General features: G+C 37.0%; 1 protein-coding gene across 1 annotated transcript; it reads left to right on the top strand.

The window, feature by feature from the left end:
- The first annotated feature begins 2,525 nt into the window (after positions 1–2,525).
- LOC125479095 (rust resistance kinase Lr10-like) lies at positions 2,526–9,399 on the top strand. The gene is made up of 5 exons (XM_048588128.1): positions 2,526–3,102; positions 7,634–7,663; positions 7,789–7,824; positions 7,937–7,993; positions 8,270–9,399. Exons 1-5 carry the CDS (start codon positions 2,526–2,528, stop codon positions 9,397–9,399), a joined length of 1,830 nt encoding a protein of 609 aa, XP_048444085.1.
- The last annotated feature ends 15,270 nt before the right edge of the window (positions 9,400–24,669 follow it).

Here is a 24,669-nt window from a genome sequence, read left to right as displayed (position 1 = left end):
GATGAAAAGGGCATGAGCTAATAAATATTTAATAAAAAAACCATCCCAAAATGTTATTTAACCAAAAAAGCTCAAAGTTTAATAAACAATCATCCAAAACTATTGTTCATGGGTCAAACTTAGAGGCCCAACCCGCTACAAATCTACACTTACATAAATACCCTTAAATGATTTGATATTGTCTTGACTCTTCACCAACCTCAACCCAGCACGAAACCGTCATAATAACTCGATGTCTTCCCATCAAATCGAATTCCTCCATTTCAAAAACAACCAAATCAAAGTTCAAATCAAAGTTGAAAAAGGAAGCATTCATCGGAATAAAGCTGTCAAAACAAGTTTAAAGGCAGAAACCGACAAAAAAGTTTCTAGAAAAAAAAAAAAAGAACCAAAACATAAAATGTTTCTCGAGAACCCAAAACATAGCACTGTTTCTGTAAAAAAAAATCAGATCCAGTGTTTGTTTTGGTTGTGCACAAAAAAATACTATCTGGAAAGAAAAGAACCAAAATCCAGAAACAGTGACTTAAATTCCAGAAACAGTGACTTGAATTTCAGAAACAATGACTTAAATTTCAGAAACAATTTATATTTTAGACTTTAACTGTTTCTCTTCTTTCATGTATCAATTGATTATTTTTAACAAACAGTGTTCTTATTTTGCTTTGAATCCAAATACAGTGAATTTCACTATTTCTTTTCTAGCTTACATTTAAGAAACAGTGTGTCTATTTCATTTAGATCCAGAAACAATGATTTAGATTCTATAAACAGTTTATTTTTCCAATCCAGAAACAATGATCCGTCTTTATTATTAAATAGCATGTAGATCTCAAATTTATTTTCTGAAGAAACAAACGATGAACTCCGTTGACGAAGAAAAATTGAAAAAGAATACCTCGAATACACTATGAATAATAACGACGATCACATTCAACAAAATAATACAAAATATAAATTAAATAGCATGAGGATCTATATTTTTGTTTCAAAGAAAAATAAGAAAGTCTGCAAAACAACAATGAACTCCGTTAACGATGAAAATCTGTAACTCAACCTAAAAAACTTAATGGTAAAATCGATAAATCATCATTGTTTATAGTTTGGCCATTTTTAGTTGGACTACTTTAATATGGGCCTTATACTAATCATTAAACAAAACTTATAACATGATTTTTTTATTAAAACTAAAATTTTTCAAGCCCTTTTCATTAGTTTTTTTTTTCTTTTTTGGACGGACGGTGTGACAGCCTGTTCCGAAAATTTTAAAAACGTATGTGTGAAAAGACAATTTTGCCCCTAGTTCAATTTCTTTACGTTTTGTGTTATGTTTTTGGGTTTTGTTGGCATGTTTTGGGCCACACACACTTTCCCACACTCCACACCCTTTTCTCCCTATTCCTACACCCTGTCCCGAGCTCCATTCCTTTCCCATTTTCCATTCAACGTACGGACACACACATAAACACATCAAACCTTCACAGATCGAAGAAATAAAGTACATATTCATGCTCGTGAGGCTCGTAGGAGTCCAACCATACCCATTTCAGGTAAGAATACCTTCGTTTTCACGTCAACTGCTCATATGTCCAATTGCATTCAAGCCCAAGACTTCCACAATGTTGTCTGTGACGAAATGGGAAATGGATAGCCAGATCTTGATCATCACCACATTGGGATTCCTTGAACGCATTTTGGCTTGCTCCATTTACTTTGAAGAAAACCAGTAAAAATATGCAAAAGGAAGAGATGACCAATTTCTTCATTTCTGAACTAATTCTAATTCGCATGGAATTTTTGTTTTTCCTATGCAAAACAAGTAAAAAGATTAGTTATCTCTGGATGGACTTATAACATGATATCCGGAACAGGATCAAGTGCTTTCTTTGTAATTACGGATCAATAGTAGTGTGGAAGTGTTTCTCCACGTAAGCATTATGTCATTGGTTCGGGACACTGTCATGGAAGTGCAGCAAGTCAGTCTCCATTATTACACAAGTCAGCCATTGACCTACTTACTGTTCATGGGCCTGACTTTAACTTAGCATGACTTTTCCTCTTGGATATCTCTCAATACGGCAGCTTCAAGGAGGGTGCATTAGCTAACAACCAAAGATTAGATTACATTTACTAATCATAATATATATATACACACACATACACGCAACAATTTTTTTGCAAAAGAAAGAGTAAAGCTATGTATGAAAGATATTTTCCTCGATTTTCGTAAAACGAAAAACCTTATTAATTTGGAGTCGTCCTTTATATATAGAACCATCTAAACTACTTTATGTACTAACACCTCTCTCTCTCTCTCTCTCTCAATGGAAACAAGTGGAAGCAGATTCTTGACCTTGTCTTGGTGGCCTTTAATTTCAGCCTTTCTTGTTCTTTGCTTTTGCAGTGAAATTTGTAACGCTAAGGTTGATAGCATTAATTCATCATGTACATCCTTCTGCGGCCATGTCCACAACATAAGCTATCCTTTTCGGCTGAACCATGATCCGAAGCACTGCGGCGACCCAATGTATACTCTGTCGTGTGAAAGCAACATTACAGTACTAGATCTACATTATTACGGTAAATACTACGTACAGGCAATCAACTACACTACCCAAACAATCCGACTTCTAGATCCTGGCCTTGAGAACAACAATTGCTCTTCCATGCCTCGAAATTTTCCGTTCGGCACTTATCCAGTAAGAGAGCCATATGGTTGGAATGGTCCCACGGGTATACTTGCTACACCAATATTTTACTTGAGGTGTAGAAACCCAGTTAATTCTTCTCTGTACATCGATGCTGCTCCATGCTTAAATAATAGTGCCACTTCTTTGATCCAACCAAAATCTTATAGTTATGTCAAGGTTGGCCCAAGCCGTATGGAAGTAGGGGATTTGAATGAGGGTTGCAGTGCCGAGTGGTTGACTTTCATGTCCTTGGACTACTCTAAGAAGTACTACAATGCCTCTTATGAATATATACACAGTGCACTCATGTATGGCTTTGAGCTTCGTGTATATCTGCCCGCAGATATAGCCTGCAGCGGCGCATATTTGGCTCAGACTCCGTATCTTAAATGTTTTCCACACACCATCTCAGGTGCGTAATTCTGAAATACATACGTCTGTTGCCAAACTGTGAATATATATAGAATGTTCACGTAAAAATTACCTGCTATTAATTATTTTAGATTCACACTCTCGATACATAAGCTGCCCAATCTGAAGATATTCAGTTGTTATTGAAAATCGCTTGAACAGTTCATTTAGGCTGGAAATTCATCCTTATAAACCCTTGGTTTAGGTAGCAACCACTATTTTTCTTTGCATCTCTCCACCAGACCTAAGCCTTGCTACCATTGTAACTTTCCTTGTCTCCTTTTTCTCCTAGTGGGACCATCGCGAAGCGCCAGATATAAGCCTTGCCATTGAGGTCGAACTCGATCCCTCCCCAATATGTAGAGAGAATTTGCTCCTTGTGGGGATAAATCTGTGACTCTCACTCTCTCAAAGAACCGAAGTCGATCTCTTTTTTCCTACTTCGATCTCCAATCAATGTGACGTTCTCCTTTAGCAGAACCTCTTGCTTGTGACTGGGAGCAATCCATTCCTTCTACTTGCACAATATCCATACCTAGGCGGCTTTGGAGGAGGGGCGGGAGGAAAATCCCCTGTTTGTAGGAGTCGGCCAAAAACTCGCCTAGGTTTCTTCGGGCACGCCTGAGCGGCCGAGTCGCGCCTTAGGGTGTTCAATTCGGCGTCAAAGTCGTCGAAATCTGAAAAATATTTAGTTGCAGAACACTTCCAAGAAAATGAAAAAAAGGCGAACTTTTTGCCTTATTTTTCATTTTTTTAATTTCTTTTTGCTCTTTACTGATAGCTGTTAGTACATTCCTTTGTCATATTCTTTTTTTGTTAAGTTTTTGTTTTTAGGAGAACTTAATGTAAGTCTAATTTTATGAACGTTATAGTTCAATTTTGTTTAATTTTTGAGTTAGATCTAGTGATTCATTGTCCACATCAGCTTCCTTGTATTCTCTTGCCAAATTTATCCTTAAGTTGACTAATTAAGTAATTACTGCTTTTTTTAAAAAAATTGTGATTACTGTTAATCTTTATCCTTAATTATTGGATTAATTCCAAGATTTTTTTTTTCTTTGGTCAAACAATAGAGTTTGTTACTTTAGATATTAGATTAGCTACTGACGGAGTTTAAACACACATTATCATGTAAAGGCTTGACATATTTCCACCATTATCGTAAATGACTACTTGCTTTAAAGGTGTAAACCTCATTTTTTTGGTCTCCTGCCCCAAACTGTTTATTTCTCTTTTCTTGTTTCAATTCACTTTTCTTGTTTCTCCATCACAATATCTCTCTCCCTGCATTATTTCACCCAGTAATCTTTCTCCATAATATTCCTCTCCTCCTCCTCCTCCTCCTCCTTCCATAAGGATGATCAATATAAATTTGATTGGTTAAAAAAAAAAAAAAAAAAGAGATTGCATTAGTTAATCTTGTATTTAGGGGTTCTTCGTCTCTTTATCTTTTTTTTTTCTTTCTCCTTTTTATAATTTATTTATTTATTTTGAAGTTCTATTGAATTAGAATTTGTTTCCTCTCAATATCATCTTTCTCCACGATATTATTTTATTTTTTTAGTTTTTATCTACTTATATCTGTTGTCCTTTTTTTGTCTTTTTATATTATATTGTATCTATATCATGAATAATTGTATCTATCTACCTATATATATTTTGTTAATAATCTATCTAAGATTAATTGTGTTTATCTACTTATACCATAAGTTTTTTTTATTTTTTTATTTTTTGGTAATACTCCACCTATTTCAGAGATTAATTACGCATGTATCATATGTTTTTTTGTTTGTAAACCACCTGCAACACAGATTAATTGCATTGTTTACCTGCATCACAAATTAGTTGCATTATCTAGCTACACCATATTTTAATTAGATATTATTTACATATCTTCATCACATTTTAATTGTATTTATTTATATCATATGTTTTTTCATTTTGTAATCTTCTTTTATCAAGGATGGATATTGTATTTAGATATTTATATTACATAGGTTTTGTTGTTGATAAAACGTGTCATGAATTTTGATTTTAATTTTTTTTCCTTGGTATTGAATAGATTAAAGGCATTTTAAAGAATCAAAATTTGGATAAATCAAGAAATTTAAATATATTTTCATTTTAGTTATAAGGGCAAAATGGGTATAAAAAAAAGATCAATTGAACCTAAACTGATAAGACACATTGAACTGAATTCAATTGGAAAGTAGAGAATTGGATCCTCTCCGAGGTAATGCCTCGGGATCCTCTTGACCGGAAAACACCGGCTGTTGGATTTTGATCCAATGACTACAATTATTATAATTTTAAAAGGACCCATGTTTGTAGCCGTTGGATCAAAATCCAACGGTCAATGTTGTCTGATCAGGAGGATGAAGGATCCCGAGGCATTGCCTCGGGTAAGATCCAATTCCGGATAGTAGCTCAATTTTTTGGACTTAAATCTAAATGCCCCTTGTTTTTTATATTACTTTATTAGATCTTAAAAGATAAGCTTAACAAAAAGAATCTATATACTTAATAATATTATCTTAAAACACATCATCTACCCCTCTGCCTTTTAAAACATTGAAACAGATACAGACATCAATATGGTCTATGAATATCAAATCATCAGCCGTATGTCTATAAATGCCAATATAATATCTAAATACATATTGTATTATCTCCATATTAATTTCGTAACAATAATATCTCAATAAAATATTGTGATGTTTATGCGCTATATACAAGGGTATTTAGGCATTTGAACTTACCAACACTCTGTGTATATGGTGGTTGGTGTCTATATTCCTATTGTAAAGCGACATGATTTATTATATTAACATATCATATATTGTTGAATAAATCTCACATACTTAATACACTTCGTATTTATTTTTTCAATTAAAAACTATTTTACTACACCTCACATATTTTTCCATAATACCCTCACACTCCATATTCTCAACATACACCATACAGTTTCTACATCCATCCCACATTTCTATACACGTCTCTCATTTTTTACATCTTATAATACCCATTTTTAATTTTTATAAATTAAATTAACTTAGGAGTAAAATCCTCTCTGAGCAACTATGGTTCGATGACCTGTAGGAATTATGCGACGACATACAACCTTAAATTCCTCCTAAGACCGTGAACACACAACAAAACATTATTGTTTCTTAGGAATCGCAAGAAAGTAGTTGAAAAGCAAAATAAGGGCCTCCTATGAAACCTGCTATAGGCAGGCCGCAATAAGTATTTAGTTTGTATGCATAGTAATTCTTTTGCAGTTTGCAGTATATGTAATTCGCAAATTCAGACTACTTAAAGCTTCAACGTTTATCAAACGAATCCAATCCTACCCTAAATTTTCACTATCAAAAGACTTATCTCTTTCACTTTATATGGGGAGATGTCGTCGGAAACTCTATATGAAGTCTTACTTCATGTGAAGCTTTCGAAATGTTGATTTTGTGTTCCGTTCGTCAAAAATAAATTTTCTCAATAAACGTGTTTGTACTTTCCTTGGTTAGGGTATTCTACAAGAGAGAGGTTTTGACAGTTGAAGAAGATAATAATACGTTAAAAGTGATTTATGGTGTGTTTAGAAATTTCTTTTTATTTTAAAGCTTATAAGGTTGAAATTGTCGTTGCATAGTAGAGTATATAAGTCATTTAATATTAAATTTTAATATGAGGTGTATTCAATATTATGTGGAGTGCTAATAAAAAAAGCCTAGTGTTATCCACACATCCATTTTTACTTCTCATACACGCCTCTCAATTTTCAGTCGTCGGATCTAATGAATTAAAGAAGAATGAGCAAAAATTAATAAAAATGTGAGATGTAAAAATAGATGCGTGAATAACACTTTCTATTCTATTTTGATAAAACACTTTCGATTTCCTTCTATAATGACCATTTCCCAGAACTATATGCTAAATCTGCAATCAATTATATGACAAATGAATTATATTGCTTTATTTCATATCATATACAGGTATCAACAATGGTAGCAACTTGAATTTTATTTTCTAAGGGTTGTTATGCTTATGTCGTTTTGTTCTTTTACCGTAGGTTTCTTGCGACTTCGATGGGATGAATTCCGTAAGTGGTCCCTCTCCAAAACAAAAATAAAAAGAAAAGAAAAGGATATCTCTTTTTTTTTTTTTTTTTCTCCTCTCTCTAACAAATTCAATATTTACGCTACTTAGTACTATAGTCTAGTGATATTTCTCTTCACTTGTAAGTGAGAAGTCTTAGGTTCGATTCTCGTCACAGACGAATTTGAACCACATTATTACTAACTCATTGTGAGGCTAAGCCAACCCATTTCCTTTAATGTCGATAATATCATTTGTTGAAAACAAAGTCAATAATTACAAGTTTGGAGTATACACAAGCCTATTGTCCTTAAATTTGAACATGAAACCTTTTCTAATAAGTAAACATGGCATATTTTAAACTCTAAAGACTCACTGTGGCATTGCTAATGTTCTGTATTGTATTTTTTTTCTTTTCACTTTTGTCACTGTAGGTTATTCTATGAGTGAAACCGTGAATTTTGGTAAGTACTTTCTCCCCAAATGCTAACTTCTTTCTTTATCACTGTATGTTATTCTATCTGCACTTCCCAAAAATAGTCTAGCTAGTATTTTGTCGCTGCTGAAATTTGTGTGGTATTGATTGCAGGAAACTTTCCTCGATGGTTTCCATTCCATTCCATCGGTAAGAGCTTGCATTTCTTGCATCTATTCAAGTTTTGATTTTGTTCATGCTATTCCTTTTTCAAACTTACAGCCGTTGATTTAGCTTTTACTGTTTGCTATGTATGTTGCAGTGAGTGGATGGGGTATACTCATGTCCATCGGTAAGAAGAGCTTGTATTACTCTGTGTGTATGTGTTATCTACATTTAGCATAGAATCCAACTTCTCATGAATTTTAATGAAATTATTTAAAATGTAATTTAGAAACAAAAGAAAATATAAGGCCGATGCATAAAAACAGCTACCAATATGATATTCATTATAGAAAAAAAAAGTAATTATTTAAAATGTAATTATATGAATATTTAAGCTTACTTCAAAACAAGAAAAAAAAGTTGAAAGTAGTGGATCTAACAAATAAGTTTCTTTTCTTCTGATTCTTTTGGTGATTTATTTCTTATACAGGCCTATTTTTTCCAGCAAGACTATTGTTTGGGGTTCCAGTTGTGACTGCATTTTTGGTCTATAAATGGCGAAGAAGACATTTGTCAATGTATAGTACAATAGAAGACTTTCTGCAATCCAATAACAACTTCTTGCCTATAAGGTACTCCTACTCAGACATTAAGAAGATGACTCGCAAGTTTAAGCATAAGTTGGGCGAAGGCGGCTATGGCTCCGTATTCAAAGGAAAGTTACGCAGTGGCCGTTTTGTAGCAATTAAAGTTTTAGGCAAGCCCAAAGCTAATGGCCAAGATTTCATTAGTGAAATTGCCACCATTGGCAGGATTCACCATGTCAATGTGGTGCAACTTATTGGTTATTGTGTCGAGGGATCAAAACGCGCTCTAGTTTATGAATTCATGGCTAATGGCTCTCTTGATAAATACATTTACTCCAAAGAGGGAAGTGTCCACTTAAGTATCGAAAAAATGTATGATATTTCTCTTGGAGTTGCTCAAGGGATCGACTATCTACATCAAGGTTGCGAAATGCAAATTCTCCATTTCGATATCAAGCCTCATAATATTCTTCTTGATGAGAACTTCAAAGCAAAGGTTTCTGACTTTGGGCTAGCAAAATTGTATCCTATAGACAATAGCATTGTCACGTTGACAGCAGCAAGGGGGACGATGGGATATATTGCTCCTGAATTGTTCTACAAAAATATTGGAGGAGTCTCATACAAGGCCGATGTCTATAGTTTTGGAATGCTGTTAATGGAAATGGCAAGCCGAAGGAAGAATTTGAATGCAATGGTAGAGCAGTCAAGCCAAATTTACTTTCCGTTGTGGGTACACGATCAGTATGTTGTGGGAAATGACTTGGACATGGACAATGTTACAGAGGAGGAAAAGAAAGTAATAAGAAAGATGATTATAGCAGCCTTGTGGTGTATTCAGCTGAAACCAAGTGATCGCCCTACAATGTCCAAAGTTATCGAGATGCTTAGAGGAGATGTTGAATGCCTCCAAATGCCTCTCAGGCCTTCTCTGTATCCACAAGAGACACCTGTGGATGTGAGTGATATTCAAGACAAATTGAATCCAATATGTTCTAACATAGAGCTGACATGTTCTTTGTCAGGTAGGTGATGATCAACTTGTGTAAACAAGAAAGTGCAATAATGTAACATATTGAATTCTTACTTTAAAGTTATATAGCTAAGAACTTTTAATTGAGGTTTATAGTGAAGAACTGGTCCTCAAGAGTATACTATAGCTTATCAAGCTTTAAAAGGTTGCCTTATTTTTGGTCTTCTCCTCTGCTCATTGGCATGGATAACCATGGCCTACCTTCTTTTTTTTTTTTTTTTGTTTTTTTTTTTTTTTTGATGCTCCTCTGCTCACCAGCTTAATGAGCTGCTTCTTAAAATTTCTATTTAACAGTTTTGAAGTGTTAAGAGTAGAATCCTGATCCTCGGATTCCCCTCCTTAATTAGGGGTTCCTTGTATATCAAGTAATTTACACTTGTAATTTGTTTAGGATTCCTTCTACAACCAGGTTACATTTACCCTTATGTATTGTAAACAAATGATTTAGTGAAAGAATCTTTTAGTTTAAGTACCAATTCTAAGAAAAAATTTAGCTAAAATTATAGGCACCAATGGAAAAAGTCAACCAAAACAGTTCTATAAATACTACTAAAATTCAAAATAACTACATGATTGTACTCAATCCTACCACGTTTTTCAACCGGTCAACTTTTTTTTGCGACCGATTGATCAAATTTTCCTGTCTCAATGTCATTGTCCAACAGTGACCGGAAAAGGTTTTCTACCACGACGCTCAATCTTCAAATCCTTTATTAAAATTGGTATTTAAGGAGTCGTAATTCTACATTCGGTTTGACTTCCACAACCACACTGTATCCTTAAGAAGGTAAACCGGTACCACAATCGGGTTACGTTTCACCCTATATACTGTCTCGTATCTGTTTTGCAGAGGAGTGAGGACTGATATTGAAAAACGTTTCCTTTGGAAGTAATCATGAATAATGATAATGTACATAACTTTTGTGTGAATCACTTTGCTTAGATTATTGGTGTTCTTCATGACATCCTCTTTTAGACAGTGATGGATAACTTGGAAATCCATTCAGTCTGTCTGTAAGTGCGTCATTTTTTGCTCATATCATGTCTGTGCTGCCTTTCATTGATCTTAATTTCCATATTTATGAATGAAGGTTTTATATGTAAACGTGTGAAAAAGGGAAGTAGGATCCATTCTTGTAGATCCGTTCAGTCTGTCATTCTTGTAGATCCCTTCTTGCAACGCATAGCATTCTTATTGATTTGTTGCTGTGGTTTTGGTTTGCTTATTTGCTACTGGGAATCATATCAACGAATGCCCTAGTTGTGTTGTATAAAATAAAGGATCTAACCTAATACGTAGTATTATGTCTATATTTGTGCAGATAGTAGGAGTGGCTTTGTGTGCAATGGTTGTATTTGTTTAACTTATCTCAGACTATGATGATATTTGGCTGTCTCCCCAAGCCTCTTACAACATTAGTCAGACGTTGAAATGTCATTTAACTGGCTCAAACCATTATGAATTTATGGGACTTATAGAGTCACGTATCGAAGGAAATTTCATTACAAAGTGAGACTTCTTTCTTTGTCCTAATTATGTGAAAATTTCATTATTGCAACTTCCAGCTTATACCACTCTTGTTCCTAAGACTTAAATGGAAACCGTATGATTTCTCCTCTATTTTAAGTCATGCGTCAATGAGAAGAAATTTTTCAAGATTCCGGTATGATGCGAGATTTATACGCGCACAAATTAAACCCTCTTTTTGTCAATTGTAGTATAAGTATAAGTAGGGATCGTTCTTAACCGGGGATTAGGAGGGATTGTTAATCACTTGGATTTGACTCAAAAACGTAAAAACACAATATAAAACACTAAACTAAACTCAAAGAATGCGAAGCTAAACGCTTAAAACACTAAAACAAACCAAAAGACTCAAACATCACCCAAAACACTCAAAACTGCCTTAAAAACACTTTCTGGGCAGTTTTGAGCACTTTGGTGAATTTGGACGAAATTGGGAAATAAATTTAATCAAAACTCTTATAAACACAAACTAAGATACTTTCTAACTAAATTGGACAATAAAGTAAAGGGGGATTTAGATTTTTACGAAATTAAACTAAATGTACAGATTGTAAATTAAAGCAAAATGTAAATGTGAATGTGTGATAGAATTGAATGGAATGAAGGCTAGCTAAGGGGTTCATCTCCATACATGTTATACTTGCATAATAAAACGATTTCCAATTGCATTTCAACAAACCATGAATTCTCAATGCTCCAAGTTAATTAGATCCGCTTAAATTAACTTTCAAATCTTCCTAACGTTATTGAATTGGATGATTGCATACGACAACCCAAAACATTCCCCACAAGTCCCCTACATGATTGCATAATAGAGATACAAGCAAGAATCATTATGCTCTATGAAAATTATAAGTGTTGACGAGGCATTCGTTACTATGGAATACGCATGAAACTTATATCAAGAATTCGTTTAACGCGATTGTTTATAAGCAACCTCCACTACTTGTGAATATAAGTTCGTAACTATTAGGTGAAACTTACTTATATTCTAGCGTCATATTCATGCATGAAAATTAAGCGTGCACTCTCAATAAACATACATAAATAAGTTATCAATCAAACAGTTAAACAAATTGGATCCACAACTTATGAAACGCAATTAGAAGTAATCAAATCAAAATGCAAGCATAAACATATATTTCGAATCCCCCCTAGCTAAAGGGGGTTTTAGTTCCTCATAACTTTGAAATCAAAGAAACACCTAAACATTCCAACAACTCAAACTTGAATTGTATGAACATTTAGGCACTCTTCTCTTCCATTCCTCATACGTACAAAACAAAGAGAATTGAATTTAAACATTGAAATTAAAGAAACACCCAAACATTCCAACAACTCAAGCTTGAATTGTATGAACGTTTAGGCACTCTTCTCTTCCTCTTCGTTGTAGCACAAGGTCTAAGGATAGTTTGATGGTGTGAATGGTTTGGGGAGTGGTGAAAATGGAAGGATGGTGTTTGGATTGTAAGGGAGAGCACGGCAATAAGGAAATGGTTGGTGTTGTGACTGAAATGTGTATGAATGAGAATGAATGAATTGTGGCTGCAATGGATCCTTATTTATAGGTGAAGAAGAGGGAACATGACAGCTAGGAACTTGGTGGAAAGCTGGAATGGTGATGGGAGATGCATGTGGCTGATTTATGCATGTGCTTAAAGGGTGGGAGTGCATGTGCTTTGACAGAAATGAAAGGGATAATGCACGGCTAAGAATGATTGTTTTGGTGAATGGCTGAAATATGGATGGAATGCATGGAATTAGGCACGGCAATGATGGTGTTTTTCTGTGGTGAATGGTAATGCAATGTGTTTGCATGTGAATTAAAGCTAGGGTGAATGATGATGAATGCATGTGAATTATTTATGAAGGGAATGCATGTGCAATGAAGTGGAATGACAGCTAGGTTGAATAGCATGTGGAATGAATGAAATGTATTGATATGCACGGCAAAGGAAGTGGATTTTCTGCTGAAAATGAATTAAAGGGTGCATGTGTTGATGATTTGTGGTGCAATGATGAATTAAAGGAATGCATGTGCAATGACAGCTAGGTTAAATTAATTAAAGGGACATGTGGGTTGGAAATGCATGTGGGTTGAAGTGGAATGACAATGAGTGCATGTGGAATGGCTGAAATGTGTTGATATGCATATGCACGGTTTTTGGGAGAAAGGTGGATGCATGAGCATGTGAATTAGGTTGTGAAAGCATGTGGCTTGGCTGGAATGTAAAGGGGGAAGTCACGGCAATGATTGTTGTTGTGATAAGTGAAGTGTACGGTTATGGTTATGATTGTGTTTAAATGGTTTAAAACAGGAAACAAAGCCCTTCCTTGCATGGCAAGGAAGGGAGACACAAGGAAACACACGACATTTTCCTAAGGTTGCAAGGAATGTTGTTTTTGTGTTCTAAAATGCGTAGGAGTCTTCAATGATAACCAGACATGAGGTCTTTTAGGATTTAACTTTCCTACTTCAAGTCTTCAATTTCGTCCATCCTCTTGGCTCCAAGCATATGATATCCATTCCAATCTCTAATTTGCTCCAAAAGGCTCCAAAAGGCATCCTTTTGCATACTTTGCCCTTAGAACCTGAAAACACACAAAAGAAGCATAAAGGACTAAAATAACTAAAGAAACATAACGTAAATGCACGAGAACAAGCCATTTAAGTCGCATGAATATGCTCCTATCACGGTAACAGTCGCTGGGCTGGTGTTCTCAGCCCATAAGAATTTGTTAATAAAAGATTATTCAATTCACCCAAATTGCAAATATAGCTGCACCTTACGTAAGTATAAGTTGCTCTGTTACTATGTTATGAACTTAGGATTTAATGATTGGCTTAATCACTATTAGGAGTTTAATATTGGATTTGTTAGGTTTATTCCTAATATTTAGTGAAGTCTGTTAGAAATGCCTGCTGGCACTAAAGGTCCAAAGTCTATAAAAGGAGCTGAGCTCCCTCAATTGTAATCAGATCAGAATTTACAACAAAGAAATTAAATACAAAAATATTTGGAGCTCTGCTCCTTCATCTCTCATTCCCTCTTCTTCCATAGCTTTCTTGTGCTACTTGCAGGTTGATTAAGGGAATTGAGAATTGGGTCGTATCAATGGTATCATCATTCTCAAATCTTGGTTTCCCTCATTTGCACGCCCACATGACCCGTCTTCCTGCCATGGATGCACACCTCTCCGCTGCAATCGACTCATTTAAAGCTTCGACGCGTGCTGCGATCCGTGATGTAATCCACGAAGCTATGGATTTTGTACTCATCGCCATTCACAAGGTTGTGAATCCTGTACTCGCAGAACACCGCAGTGACCTTGCTCAATCACGCTGTGACTTGGCTCTCGACATCGAGGGAGATTCTGATCCAGCCTCGATGTGTTCCACGGAAGCTGCATTGATTGAGGTAGGTCACCAACAACTTCAAAATGAAGACGGCAACCCACTGTGAATTCCGTCGACAACCACGACCATTCCATTCCACCATTGCTCTTATCGTCACCGATGTTGAAAGCACTTGCAAGTTCTCTGGTCAAGTCCCAATTGAAAGAGTATGTGGCAGCCATAATTCCACTGCAACATTTTGAGAAACCCATGCCTATTGCAATGGTGACTACAGTGCCGTTCCCACTTTCAGCAATTGTTGTTAAAACTGCGGACTTATCTCAACTGGCAAACCAGGACGCCAATGTTACCACCCACATTGAGGGGTGTGAAGATCACAAGAGCTTCAAATTGCAAATTCTATGCCTCTATATGTTGCCTTCAACGTATACGAACACCACGAAGAGTCGACATGAGGTATTGACATCCTTGCTTTCTAATTTTACAACTCGGAAGGACAAATGGTATTAGATTTTGCAGTTTATTCTGGCATAGTATACTGGTGTTATTGCGATCATGTGTGAAGACTTTTTGATTGATAAATGTGGATGGGTTAATTGGTATATTGTGGGAAAATCTATGAAGAAAGATTTTTATGCATTGGAACTGTTTGGGGAAATGTCTAAGAGACCTTTGTATGAGAAGCATCCAATGGAAAAGTTTGCGTGGTCTCTAACTAAAGACACTGATACAGTAGAATGGTGCAATGCATGCCAAGAGGCACTGCACAATATGAGAGCTCTCTTCAATATCATGTTGCCTAAGACCTTGCACTTGACTACTCATGGAAGTTCTGAGCTGCACATTACCATTTTATGGCAGATGGTCAAGCCTTTTTGGAACACATCAACCATTACAAACTACAAACTGGAAATTGAGTTCTTGTGGGACAAGGATATCAAAGTTGCTCTGGGGCAAGGCAACGCCACTTCTTCAATTTTTTCAACTTTAGAGTATTGGTTTATGGTAGAACCCAATAAGAAGGGCTTCAAGCAACAGTGGCTTTCATCGACATTTTCTAAGGCTACATTGGAGGCTGTTATGGGTAAGGCAGGGTCTCAATGGTATTTCCCATATCAAAAAACTCAAATGTCCATTTTAAAAGCTCAAGTGAAGTCAAGCTCTATCTTCCCAAGTTACATGGCTTACCAACCTGACATCAACAAGAAAATGAGGGTAATTCTCATTGACTGGCTTATTAAGGTCCATTACAAGTTTGAGCTTACAGACGAGACACAATTCATTGATGTAAATGTTATAAACATGTTCTTAGAGCACCAAATGGTGATTGGAAAGAAGCTTCAGTTGGTTGGTGTGACAGCCATGCTACTAGCTCGCAAGTATGAGCAGCTTTCTATCCCAATTGTGAAGGATTCTGTGATGAAGGAATTTGATTCAATTTTTGAGCTGCTGAAGAATTGTAAGGTAAATTTGTGCACCCACTTAGCAATTTCTTATAATTCACGAAAAAAGGTGAAGGACATGGTTGAAATTTTGGGTCTGCTCAACTCTTTTAAATCTCTCAGATGGATGCGCCAACTGCAAACTATTGAATTCAAGTTAATAGACCAGGACAGTGAAACCTATAATAGGGCATATTCATCTGTTAATCTTTTTGTTTGTGGGTGGGGTGAGGTGGACTGTAGCGAAGTTTGTAACATTAAAGAATGGCCTCCAACATCACCATTGGACCACAAGTCGTGGAGAGTTATTCTTTTGCTTGAAGAGTTATATTTGGCATTTGGACAGGCTTATAAGGAGGATGGTCAGTTGCATCAAGCTTTACATGTGGTAGAATTTTCCTATTGTGTATATGGATCAATGCCTCAGCATCTCGAAGACACAAAATTCATTTCTTCCATGAGCAGCTGTTTTTCATCACCGACAAAATTAAGTTGTATAATTAAAAAGACTACATCATCTAATAGTGATTTTTCCCTTGAGACAATTGCGGTTTGCACATTAACGAAGCTTGTTGTGAAATTGGAAGAGATTCAGCCTTCAAAGGTTGCAGCAAACAAAGCAACCACACATGCATCATTGATCATGGTCTATATGCTGCAACTGAGTCAATCTTTAGTACTGCCACATCTGATTGATAATGATTCTCAAGATAGAATTGTGTTGTGCATCAAATTACTATGCCACAAGGTGAAGTGAGGAAGATATTGCTAGAGTCATTTAGATATAGCATTGTGAAAATGCAAGCAGATAAGCAGCTCTGGGAAACAAAAGAAAGTAAAGCTAAGGGCCATATATTGATTGCACCACCCTATGACCTTATTGATTGCTACCATCTCAAGGACAGGAAGGGCATGAGCCAGTTTGATTTGGAAGATGAGGTCCAAGATGATCTCAAACGTGCTACTAGGGAATTCACAAAGGTTAACAATACGCAACACAAGCTCAACTGTATTCTTTAGTTCACAGGATTCAGTGACAAACTCAATATAGTAGAACTAACAGTTGGTACCATTAGAACAGTTGCACTTTTCATTGGGGATAAGCAAGCGATTGAGAAGTACAACCAGTTCTTCAATTTAACCTTGAGGACAAGGTTGTTCTTAAGGGGTAGGCAATTTTATGAACTTAGGATTTAGTGATTGGCTTAATCACTATTAGGAGTTTAATATGGGATTTGTTAGGCTTATTCTTGATATTTAGTGAAGTCTGTTAGAAATGCCAGCTGGCACTAAAGGTGTAAAGTCTATAAAAATAGCTGAGCTCCCTCAATTGTAATCAGATCAGAATTTATAACAAAGAAATGAAATACAAAAATATTTGGAGCTCTGCTCCTTCATCTATCCTTTCCTCTTCTTCCATAGCTTTCTTGTGCTACTTGCAGGTTGATTAAGAGAATTGAGAATTAAGTCGTATCATACTAATTTACTATTAGCAGTAGAAACAAACAAACAAACAAACTAGAAAGCAAAAACCGATGGCGGCAATGAGATCCGGTCAGAGCCTGGCGGTGCTAACTCAAGCATGGATCACTCGCTTCATGGAGTCGTCTCGGGGATCCACTCGCTACTTGAGCAGAGGCAAAGGCAAAATCCTCAGCAAGGAGGAACGCATCGTCGAGAATGTCTACATCCAGATACGCAACCCCAAGTTCTCTCTCCTCTTTTTTAATATTTTTTTTTAACTTTGTTTTATAAATACTAATTTTTCAATCAGGTTTGAATCTGTGTTTATGTTATTATTATGTTTTGTCCAATCAAAAATGATATTTTGAATTTATTGAATTTCTGTAATCGAATCAACTTGTTCTGTTGTTTTTTTTTTTTTTTTTTTTAATTTGTGAAGAGAAAGGTGTAAACACGAAAAGTTCCTGAAACAAGAAACAAGAATACCGTGTACAAAATATCTTTTTGTGTTTAATGATTTTGGGGTTACAATCTCTTTGTAATTTGATCCTCTGATTCTATCTTCGTAGGGTGTAGGTTTGTGGATGAGCTGTTGATCCAAAGGGCCGTCGGGGCTTGATCTAGGGATGAACAGTTGATGAACGGATCTTCAAGGGCTTTTGGGCTTGATCTTGAAGGCTGGGTGTATGGATTTCTTCAAGGGGCCGTCGGGGCTTGATCTTGAGGGTTGATGGATGAACGGATCTTCAAGGGCTTTTGGGCCTAATCTTGAAGACTGAGTGTATGGATTTCTTCAAGAGGCCGTCGGGGCTTGATCTTGAGGGTTGATGGATGAGCGGATCTTCAAGGGCTTTTGGGCCTAATCTTGAAGACTGAGTGTATGTGTGGATTTGTTGAGGTTGTTGATCCAAAGGGCCGTTGGGGCTTGATCTTAGGACGAACGGATGATGAACACTTTCTTCAAGGGGCCGTCGGGGCTTGATCTTGAGTCGGCGGAAGTTCTTCAAGGGCCGTTGGGGCTTGACCTTTGAAGGAGGATTTGACGAAGAACGAAGAGTGTTTTCTTGATCCTTCGGGATTTGCTTGAGAGCTTTAGAGTTTCGAGGCTTCAAGGTTTTGGTGTGATGTAAATTCTCTTCTTTCTTTCTTTCTTCTTCCTTCCTCCTTCCCTCTTTTTTCCCCTCTTCCAAAATGAATGCCTTGGCCTCCTATTTATAGAATTCCAAAACTTGATTTTTTGGATTTAAATAATCAGATGAAATAAATCATTTCTGCCAGATATTGACACGTGTCCTATTTGATGACCTTTCCAATTTATTTCGATTTTTCGTTGAGTCACACGCTACATGTAAAATTTATGTGACACGTAAGCGTTGAAATTTTAATTATTGGTTAACATTCATTTCACCGAAATTTCGATGTCTACAAAAGGAGATGGAGAGATTGAAGAAGCAGAAGGCTGAGAAAGCGAAAGAAAATGCTGATAAGGTACGAATTAATTCTTTATTGGTGATATGTGTGTTTCTGTGTCTGTGTGTGGATTTTGCCTATCTCGGATGAAACTGGCACAAATTTGCAAAGATCTGTGATTTCTTGCGGTGTCTGCGTAATTATGAGATAGTTGAAGACTGTTGTTGCTGTATGTCGTAGTGAATTGTGCATTTTGGTAAGCAAGAACACACACACACACATATAAAAATCACATTTGGAAAGTGTTCAATTGCAGAAAGTGAGGCATAGCTTCGTGATGTTTGATCGCTCGAGTTAGCGTTATAATATAATGTACTCAAAAATTACTGGAGGAAAGGACACGGCATTGAGTAAATGCATAATAAAAGAGAATTCCGTCTGAGTGATCAAAATGATGAGGTTGGGATTGGAGGATTGGTATTAATTTATGCCGGCTTGAGGTTTAATTGAATAGTATCACCTGGTTGTCTAGAATAGATAGACTAGTCCTCGGCCGAGGAGATCAAGAGGTTGGATTCTGAGCTTGTTGCTTTGAAGGGGTCTAATATTTTTGCCCTTACTTCTCTGTAGCTTGAGACCGCTTGCCAAGAGATCGTTGACTTGAAGACTGAGCTTGACGCGATCCAAGTTAAGTATGAAAGTACTGAGAAGAAGATTGGATGTTACATACCTTAGATTCAAGATCTTGAGTTTGCAGTTTCTGAGCTTCGTTTCGCTGCTTATGCAAAGGATAAAGAGTTGATTGCTACTTATAATCAAGTGATCCACTTCAAGAGAATCGTCGATAGGCTTGAACCCCAAGTGTTAGAATTTAAAGGTGTACTAAAGATCAACAAAAGTTTGAAAAAGGAAGTGGATAAGCTGCAGCGCGTCTGTGTTTGTTTGCTCGAGGAGAATGAGTAACTGAAGGGTGAGAATGATGGCCTCGAGGTTTCGAGACCTTCTATATTTCTCCAGAAGACTTGCTTGCTTTTACTTTTAAGGCTTCCATTGGTGAAGTAGTTAAAGAAGTTGGTGCCCAGGTTAGGGCAGCTTGGGGTGAAGCGCTGGATGATACAGCTACTAAGAGCGTCGAGGCTGTTGAAGGTGTGGCGACTGAGTAGTCGTGGGATGTCCAAGCTGCTGAAGTATAGTCTTCTAGGTAGCCTTTAGGATTTTCTTTGTTTTTCCTTGTAGCTCTTGTTTTTCTTGAACTCATTTGGCCTTTACTAGTTGTTTATAAACATACTTCCTTCATTTTTCTTCATCTTCGCTTCTTTTGTTCATGCCCTAACCTTTAGACTTTATAGACCAATGGCAGGCGTGCTACTTTTCTATAAGCAGACAAGCCTACATAACCTATGCAGCCGTAGGTGTTGATGTACAACTTTGCAAAGTTGTTAGCCATAGGGTTGGCAGCCGGATGCCTTACTTACAGAAGCAGACAAGTTCGCGTAACCATTAGGCTGTTAACTTTGGCTTTCTCCAATTCCGTAGGTTGCGTATCAAGTATCACAACACTTTAGGACTTGGTGTAACTTGTTCTGCACTTGGTAGAGGTGAAGCTTATCGACTACGTAGCATGTCGATAGTGGATAAAGCTTCGTATATGCACGCGAGCTTGTTTAACCTTTCACAATAATGTGTGATTGTATAAGTCTAGCGTGGCTTTACTGCTCGAAGAGCAAGTCGTAGGCAATCTTTTGGAAACCATAGGCTATATTAGTTCACTCGGTAATAGGAACCCAGGGCAGCTGTTCATCGGATGTACTGCGTAATGTGCCCCTTCTGTCTCTAGGGCTTGGTTCCCTACGAATTAGGCCAAAAAACCCAAAATCCATCAGTTAACTAAGCCTTGAAAAAATCCATTGTGGCTATTTCTAGGAATCCATGCGCAAGCCATCGTGCATCTAGTTATACTAAGGCAACCAAGCTCATCCATGTCTGGATATTCGGAGTGTAAAGTTTATCCTCTCGTCTTGGAGGGCTGACCCATATGGGTGTCGAGTAATTGGTTTACCCTCTCGCACTGGAGAGCATGGTTGGTCCTTGGGAGGCGCAATTCCTGCGATGAGTTCCCAAGAATGGTGCGGTCTTCTTTTGAAATGCAGGAGTGATCAGTTGTTGTAAACATGCAGCCGAGCCAAGTTGTGATTACTTATGAATTCCTCATTGAAAAACGAGTGAAACAAATAAAAACTTAATTGTAAGGTATGAACTACATAACAACTAGATAGTCCTCGGCTTGTGAAATGGTGCTCATCGAGCTGCTTGAGTCTTCGGGATTTGATATAGTGGGAGGTCACATATGGTACTTCCTCAGATTGTAAGCACTCCACTACTTTTCGATCTTTTTGTGGTTTCATGGTGGTAAGGGTGTAATTACTTTTGCAGCCTACTCTGCTGATCTTGTACGGACCTTCCTAGATGGGATCCATCTTTTTAGAGCCTTCTCTGTTGGCAGTGAAGAAGGCTTTTCTTAGGACTAGATTTTCGGGCTGGAACTGTTGGATCTTGGCCCTTTTGTTGTAGCTGGAGAGGAGCTGTTGCTGGTAGGCTGCGATGTGGGTGATGGTCTGCTTGCGCTTCTCCTCTGCTAGATCTTAGCTTGTGGCCATCTTCTTACTGTTCTGCTCAATGCTTGGTAGTAGAGCGATGATACTTGGCTTGATGACATTGGGATGAATGATTGCTTCTGAGCCAAATGCCTAAGAGAAAGGAGTTTCACTGGTTGCTTGTATTTTGGTGGTGCGATGTGCCTATAGACATCCGGGGAGTTCGTCTGGCCATTTTCCCTTCTTGTTGGTGAGGGATTTCTTGAGGAAGTCGAGGATCATCTTGTTGGATGCTTCAGCCCGCCTATTGTCTTAAGGACATCTCGGTGTGGACATGTGCTACTTGATGCCATACTTTTGGAAGAACTTCGCCACATCTTTGCCCACGAAGTGCAGGCCGTTGTCGGTGACAATGGATTGAAGGATGCCAAATCAACAAATGATGTTCCTCCATATGAAGTGCTCAATGTCCGTCTGAGTCGTGGTCGTCTTGGGCTCTGTTTCTACCCATTTGGTGAAGTAGTTGATTGTCACAATCATCATGCCTCTACCCCAGTAGCAGGCGGCATAAGTCCTACTAAGTCAATTATCCACTTCATGAATGGCTAAGGACTCGTATGCGAGTGTAGCTCGCTGGCAGGCAGTGCTGATATTGGCTTGTAGAGTTAAAACGGTCACACTTTTGTATTAACTCCTTAGCATCTTGGTGCATGGTAGGCCAATAGTAGCCTACGTTATGCCACTGCCCAATCCATACTCGCCTACGCGTTGCACGCGCTAGGCTTTTTCAGATTTTTGTACCAACCCACATGGGGTTGTTCCCCCTGTGTCAGACCATCAAGTAGCCGTTGGGCTACTTTTCTTCATCCAACGACTCCATTTAAATGGGCCGTTGGTTAATCCAACGGTCCAGGTTCAAATTTTTTTTTTTTTTATAGTTTGATATTTATATATTTATTGAATCCAACGGCTTATATCGAATATAATCAAATCTAAGGGTAAAAAAAAAAAGATTTAACGGTCCAAATTTAAATCCAACGGCTAAAATAATTTAAAAAAAAATTTTAACTTAAAATTCAACCAAAAACTCTATAAATACCTATGTATTTGTTCAAACATCCACACAAAACTCACTTTTCTCCTACAATTCTTCCAATTTTTCTTTCTACCCTTTCTTCTCATTTCTAAATTTTTCAAGATGGCAAAAGAGCATGTTAGAGGTCGTAATTGGACCTTTGATGAAGATATTGCTTTATGTTTAGCATGGATTTCTGTTAGCGAAGATGGTGTCGTTGGCACAAACCAAAATAGAAAGGTTTTGTGGGGTAAAATCGTTTGATAAGTTCCATGAAAACTCCAACGCCGGTCGAAGGGAAGTTGGTGGTGTTTATGATCGGTGGAAGATTATCAACAAAGCGTGCACTTTGTGGAAGGGAAGCTTGGAGAGAGCCACAGTTGACATGCCTAGTGGAAGGGGCGCCTCAGAAACTGTGAGTTTCTTTGTTGATATTTTAGTTGTCATGTACATAATAGTATTTTGCAACTAATTGTTTTTATGTATTTGTTGAATAGGGTGACAAAGCAATGGCAATTTACAAGACAAGAACTACAACAAAAAATCAAGCTTTTAAGTTGCATCATGCTTGGAACATCCTCAAGATTGTCCGAGTGGGGAACCGATGCGAACCAACAATGTGGAAGATTATTTCATAGTGAAGCCCCACCCCCAAATGATGTCAATGAAGGTGTCGAACAAATGATCCCAACTTCTTCTTTTGCAAGGTCCCCGGATAGAGATAAACAAAAGGAAGCAAAGAGAAAAGGGAAGTCCCAAGATCCGATACGCGCACAATTTGCTAGCGAAATGGTAAGAATGAATGAAAACCGTATCTCTCGGCAAGAAGAATCGGCCCAAATGCGTTTAGCCATGAAGGAACAAGGGGATAGGGAGCAAGAAAGGTTCGAAATTAATTTGATGATGGAGGACCTCGACAAATACACTCCAGAGAGGAAGAAATACTTATGTGGTAAGCAAAAGGACATTTTACAAAGGAATGCCACAAGGAGTATATTTCAAGATGATGATTCATCTCAAGACTATCAACCAAGTCCATCACCAGGTCAAGATGGTGGATATTATTTTTAAGTTTATGAGTTTTCGATTGTATTAAGTTTATGTGGTTTATTAATTGTCTTTTGTTTTTTTTTAAGTTTATGTGGTTTATTAATTGTCATTTGTATTAAGTTTATGTGGTTTATTAAATGTCGTTTGTATTAAGTTTATGTGGTTTATCATGATTTTCATGTATTGATTTAGTGATTTTTCAAAATTTATGGGAATTTAAATATTTTTAGGTTAAAATGTTCATATAATTAATTTAGGATAGTCTACATAATTTTTTTTTTTTAAAGTTAACTTAAAAAAAAACTAGCCTAATTCATTCTTTGATAATCTTGGGCTAAAATTTTAGGCCAGAAGGGTTGGAGCAGAAAAGCTGTTTCTGCGCTAAATATTTTTAGGTTTTAGGTCACTATTGAAGATGGTCTTATGGCCTAAAATTGGGCCGGTATTTGCCCTTCATTTAGGTTTTAGGTTTTAGGTTAAATTTAGGTCATGGGTTTGAGTGGATTTTTTTTTTTGGTGGGGGGGGGGGGGGAGGGGAAGGGAAATTTTAGGTTTTAGCCCACCATTGGAGATGGTCTAAATGGATTAGGATTCTCTCCTTTCATCTCTTTTTTTATCCCTTATTTTTGGGTAAATTCCAGTTTACTACCCTCAAATTTCGTGGTCTTCAACATTTAGTACATGAAGTTTTTTTCGTCTCAGAGTCATACCTAAAGTGTTAATTTTGGGACAATCTCATACATCCGTTAGTCTGGCTGTTAAGTCTCCCGTTAACTGATGATGTGGCGCCCACATGGATAATGATTGGGCACCACATGTCATTAAAGGGTCCACGTGGAAATTAAAAAGTTAAAAAAAAAAAAAAAAAAAAAACCTAGAACCCCCTTCGTCTTCCCCACCCGACACCCTTCCATCCCCTGCACCCAAGCACCCCCTTCTCCCATCCCCCCCTCTGTGACCCCTTCCTTTATCCCTCAGCTGTAACTCCCTATAGTTTAACCCCCACTGCGAGCCCACAACATCGACACTCATTCAATTCCTTCCATAAACCAACCCCCAATTTTCAGAAAGAGGCTGCTCCCTTAGCCTAAAACACCAAAATGAACATAGCTTGGCACCCTCAAATTCTCAAAAGAATTTTGAAAATTTCTCTCAAAATTTGAAACTTTGAATTTTCTGCAAAATTTGGGACAGTTTAATATCGGTAGGTAGGAAATTAGGGATAAAAATGTGATAAGTCTCTTTTTGCATGCATTTATATATTCCTTATTTGGTGTCTTTGTGATGTTTTTGGATTGAACTAGTTGCATTTTACATTATTTGGTGTTAGTGTGCAGCCAAGTGTGTAA

This window comes from the organism of the source record quoted next, unplaced genomic scaffold (genome assembly GCF_019419815.1).
Source record: "Pyrus x bretschneideri cultivar Hongxiangsu unplaced genomic scaffold, Pyrus_bretschneideri_v1 Contig274, whole genome shotgun sequence".
Taxonomy (NCBI): domain Eukaryota; kingdom Viridiplantae; phylum Streptophyta; class Magnoliopsida; order Rosales; family Rosaceae; genus Pyrus; species Pyrus x bretschneideri.
The sequence above is the reverse complement of the archived record's forward strand: the minus strand, read 5'-3'. Positions and strand labels throughout refer to the sequence as shown.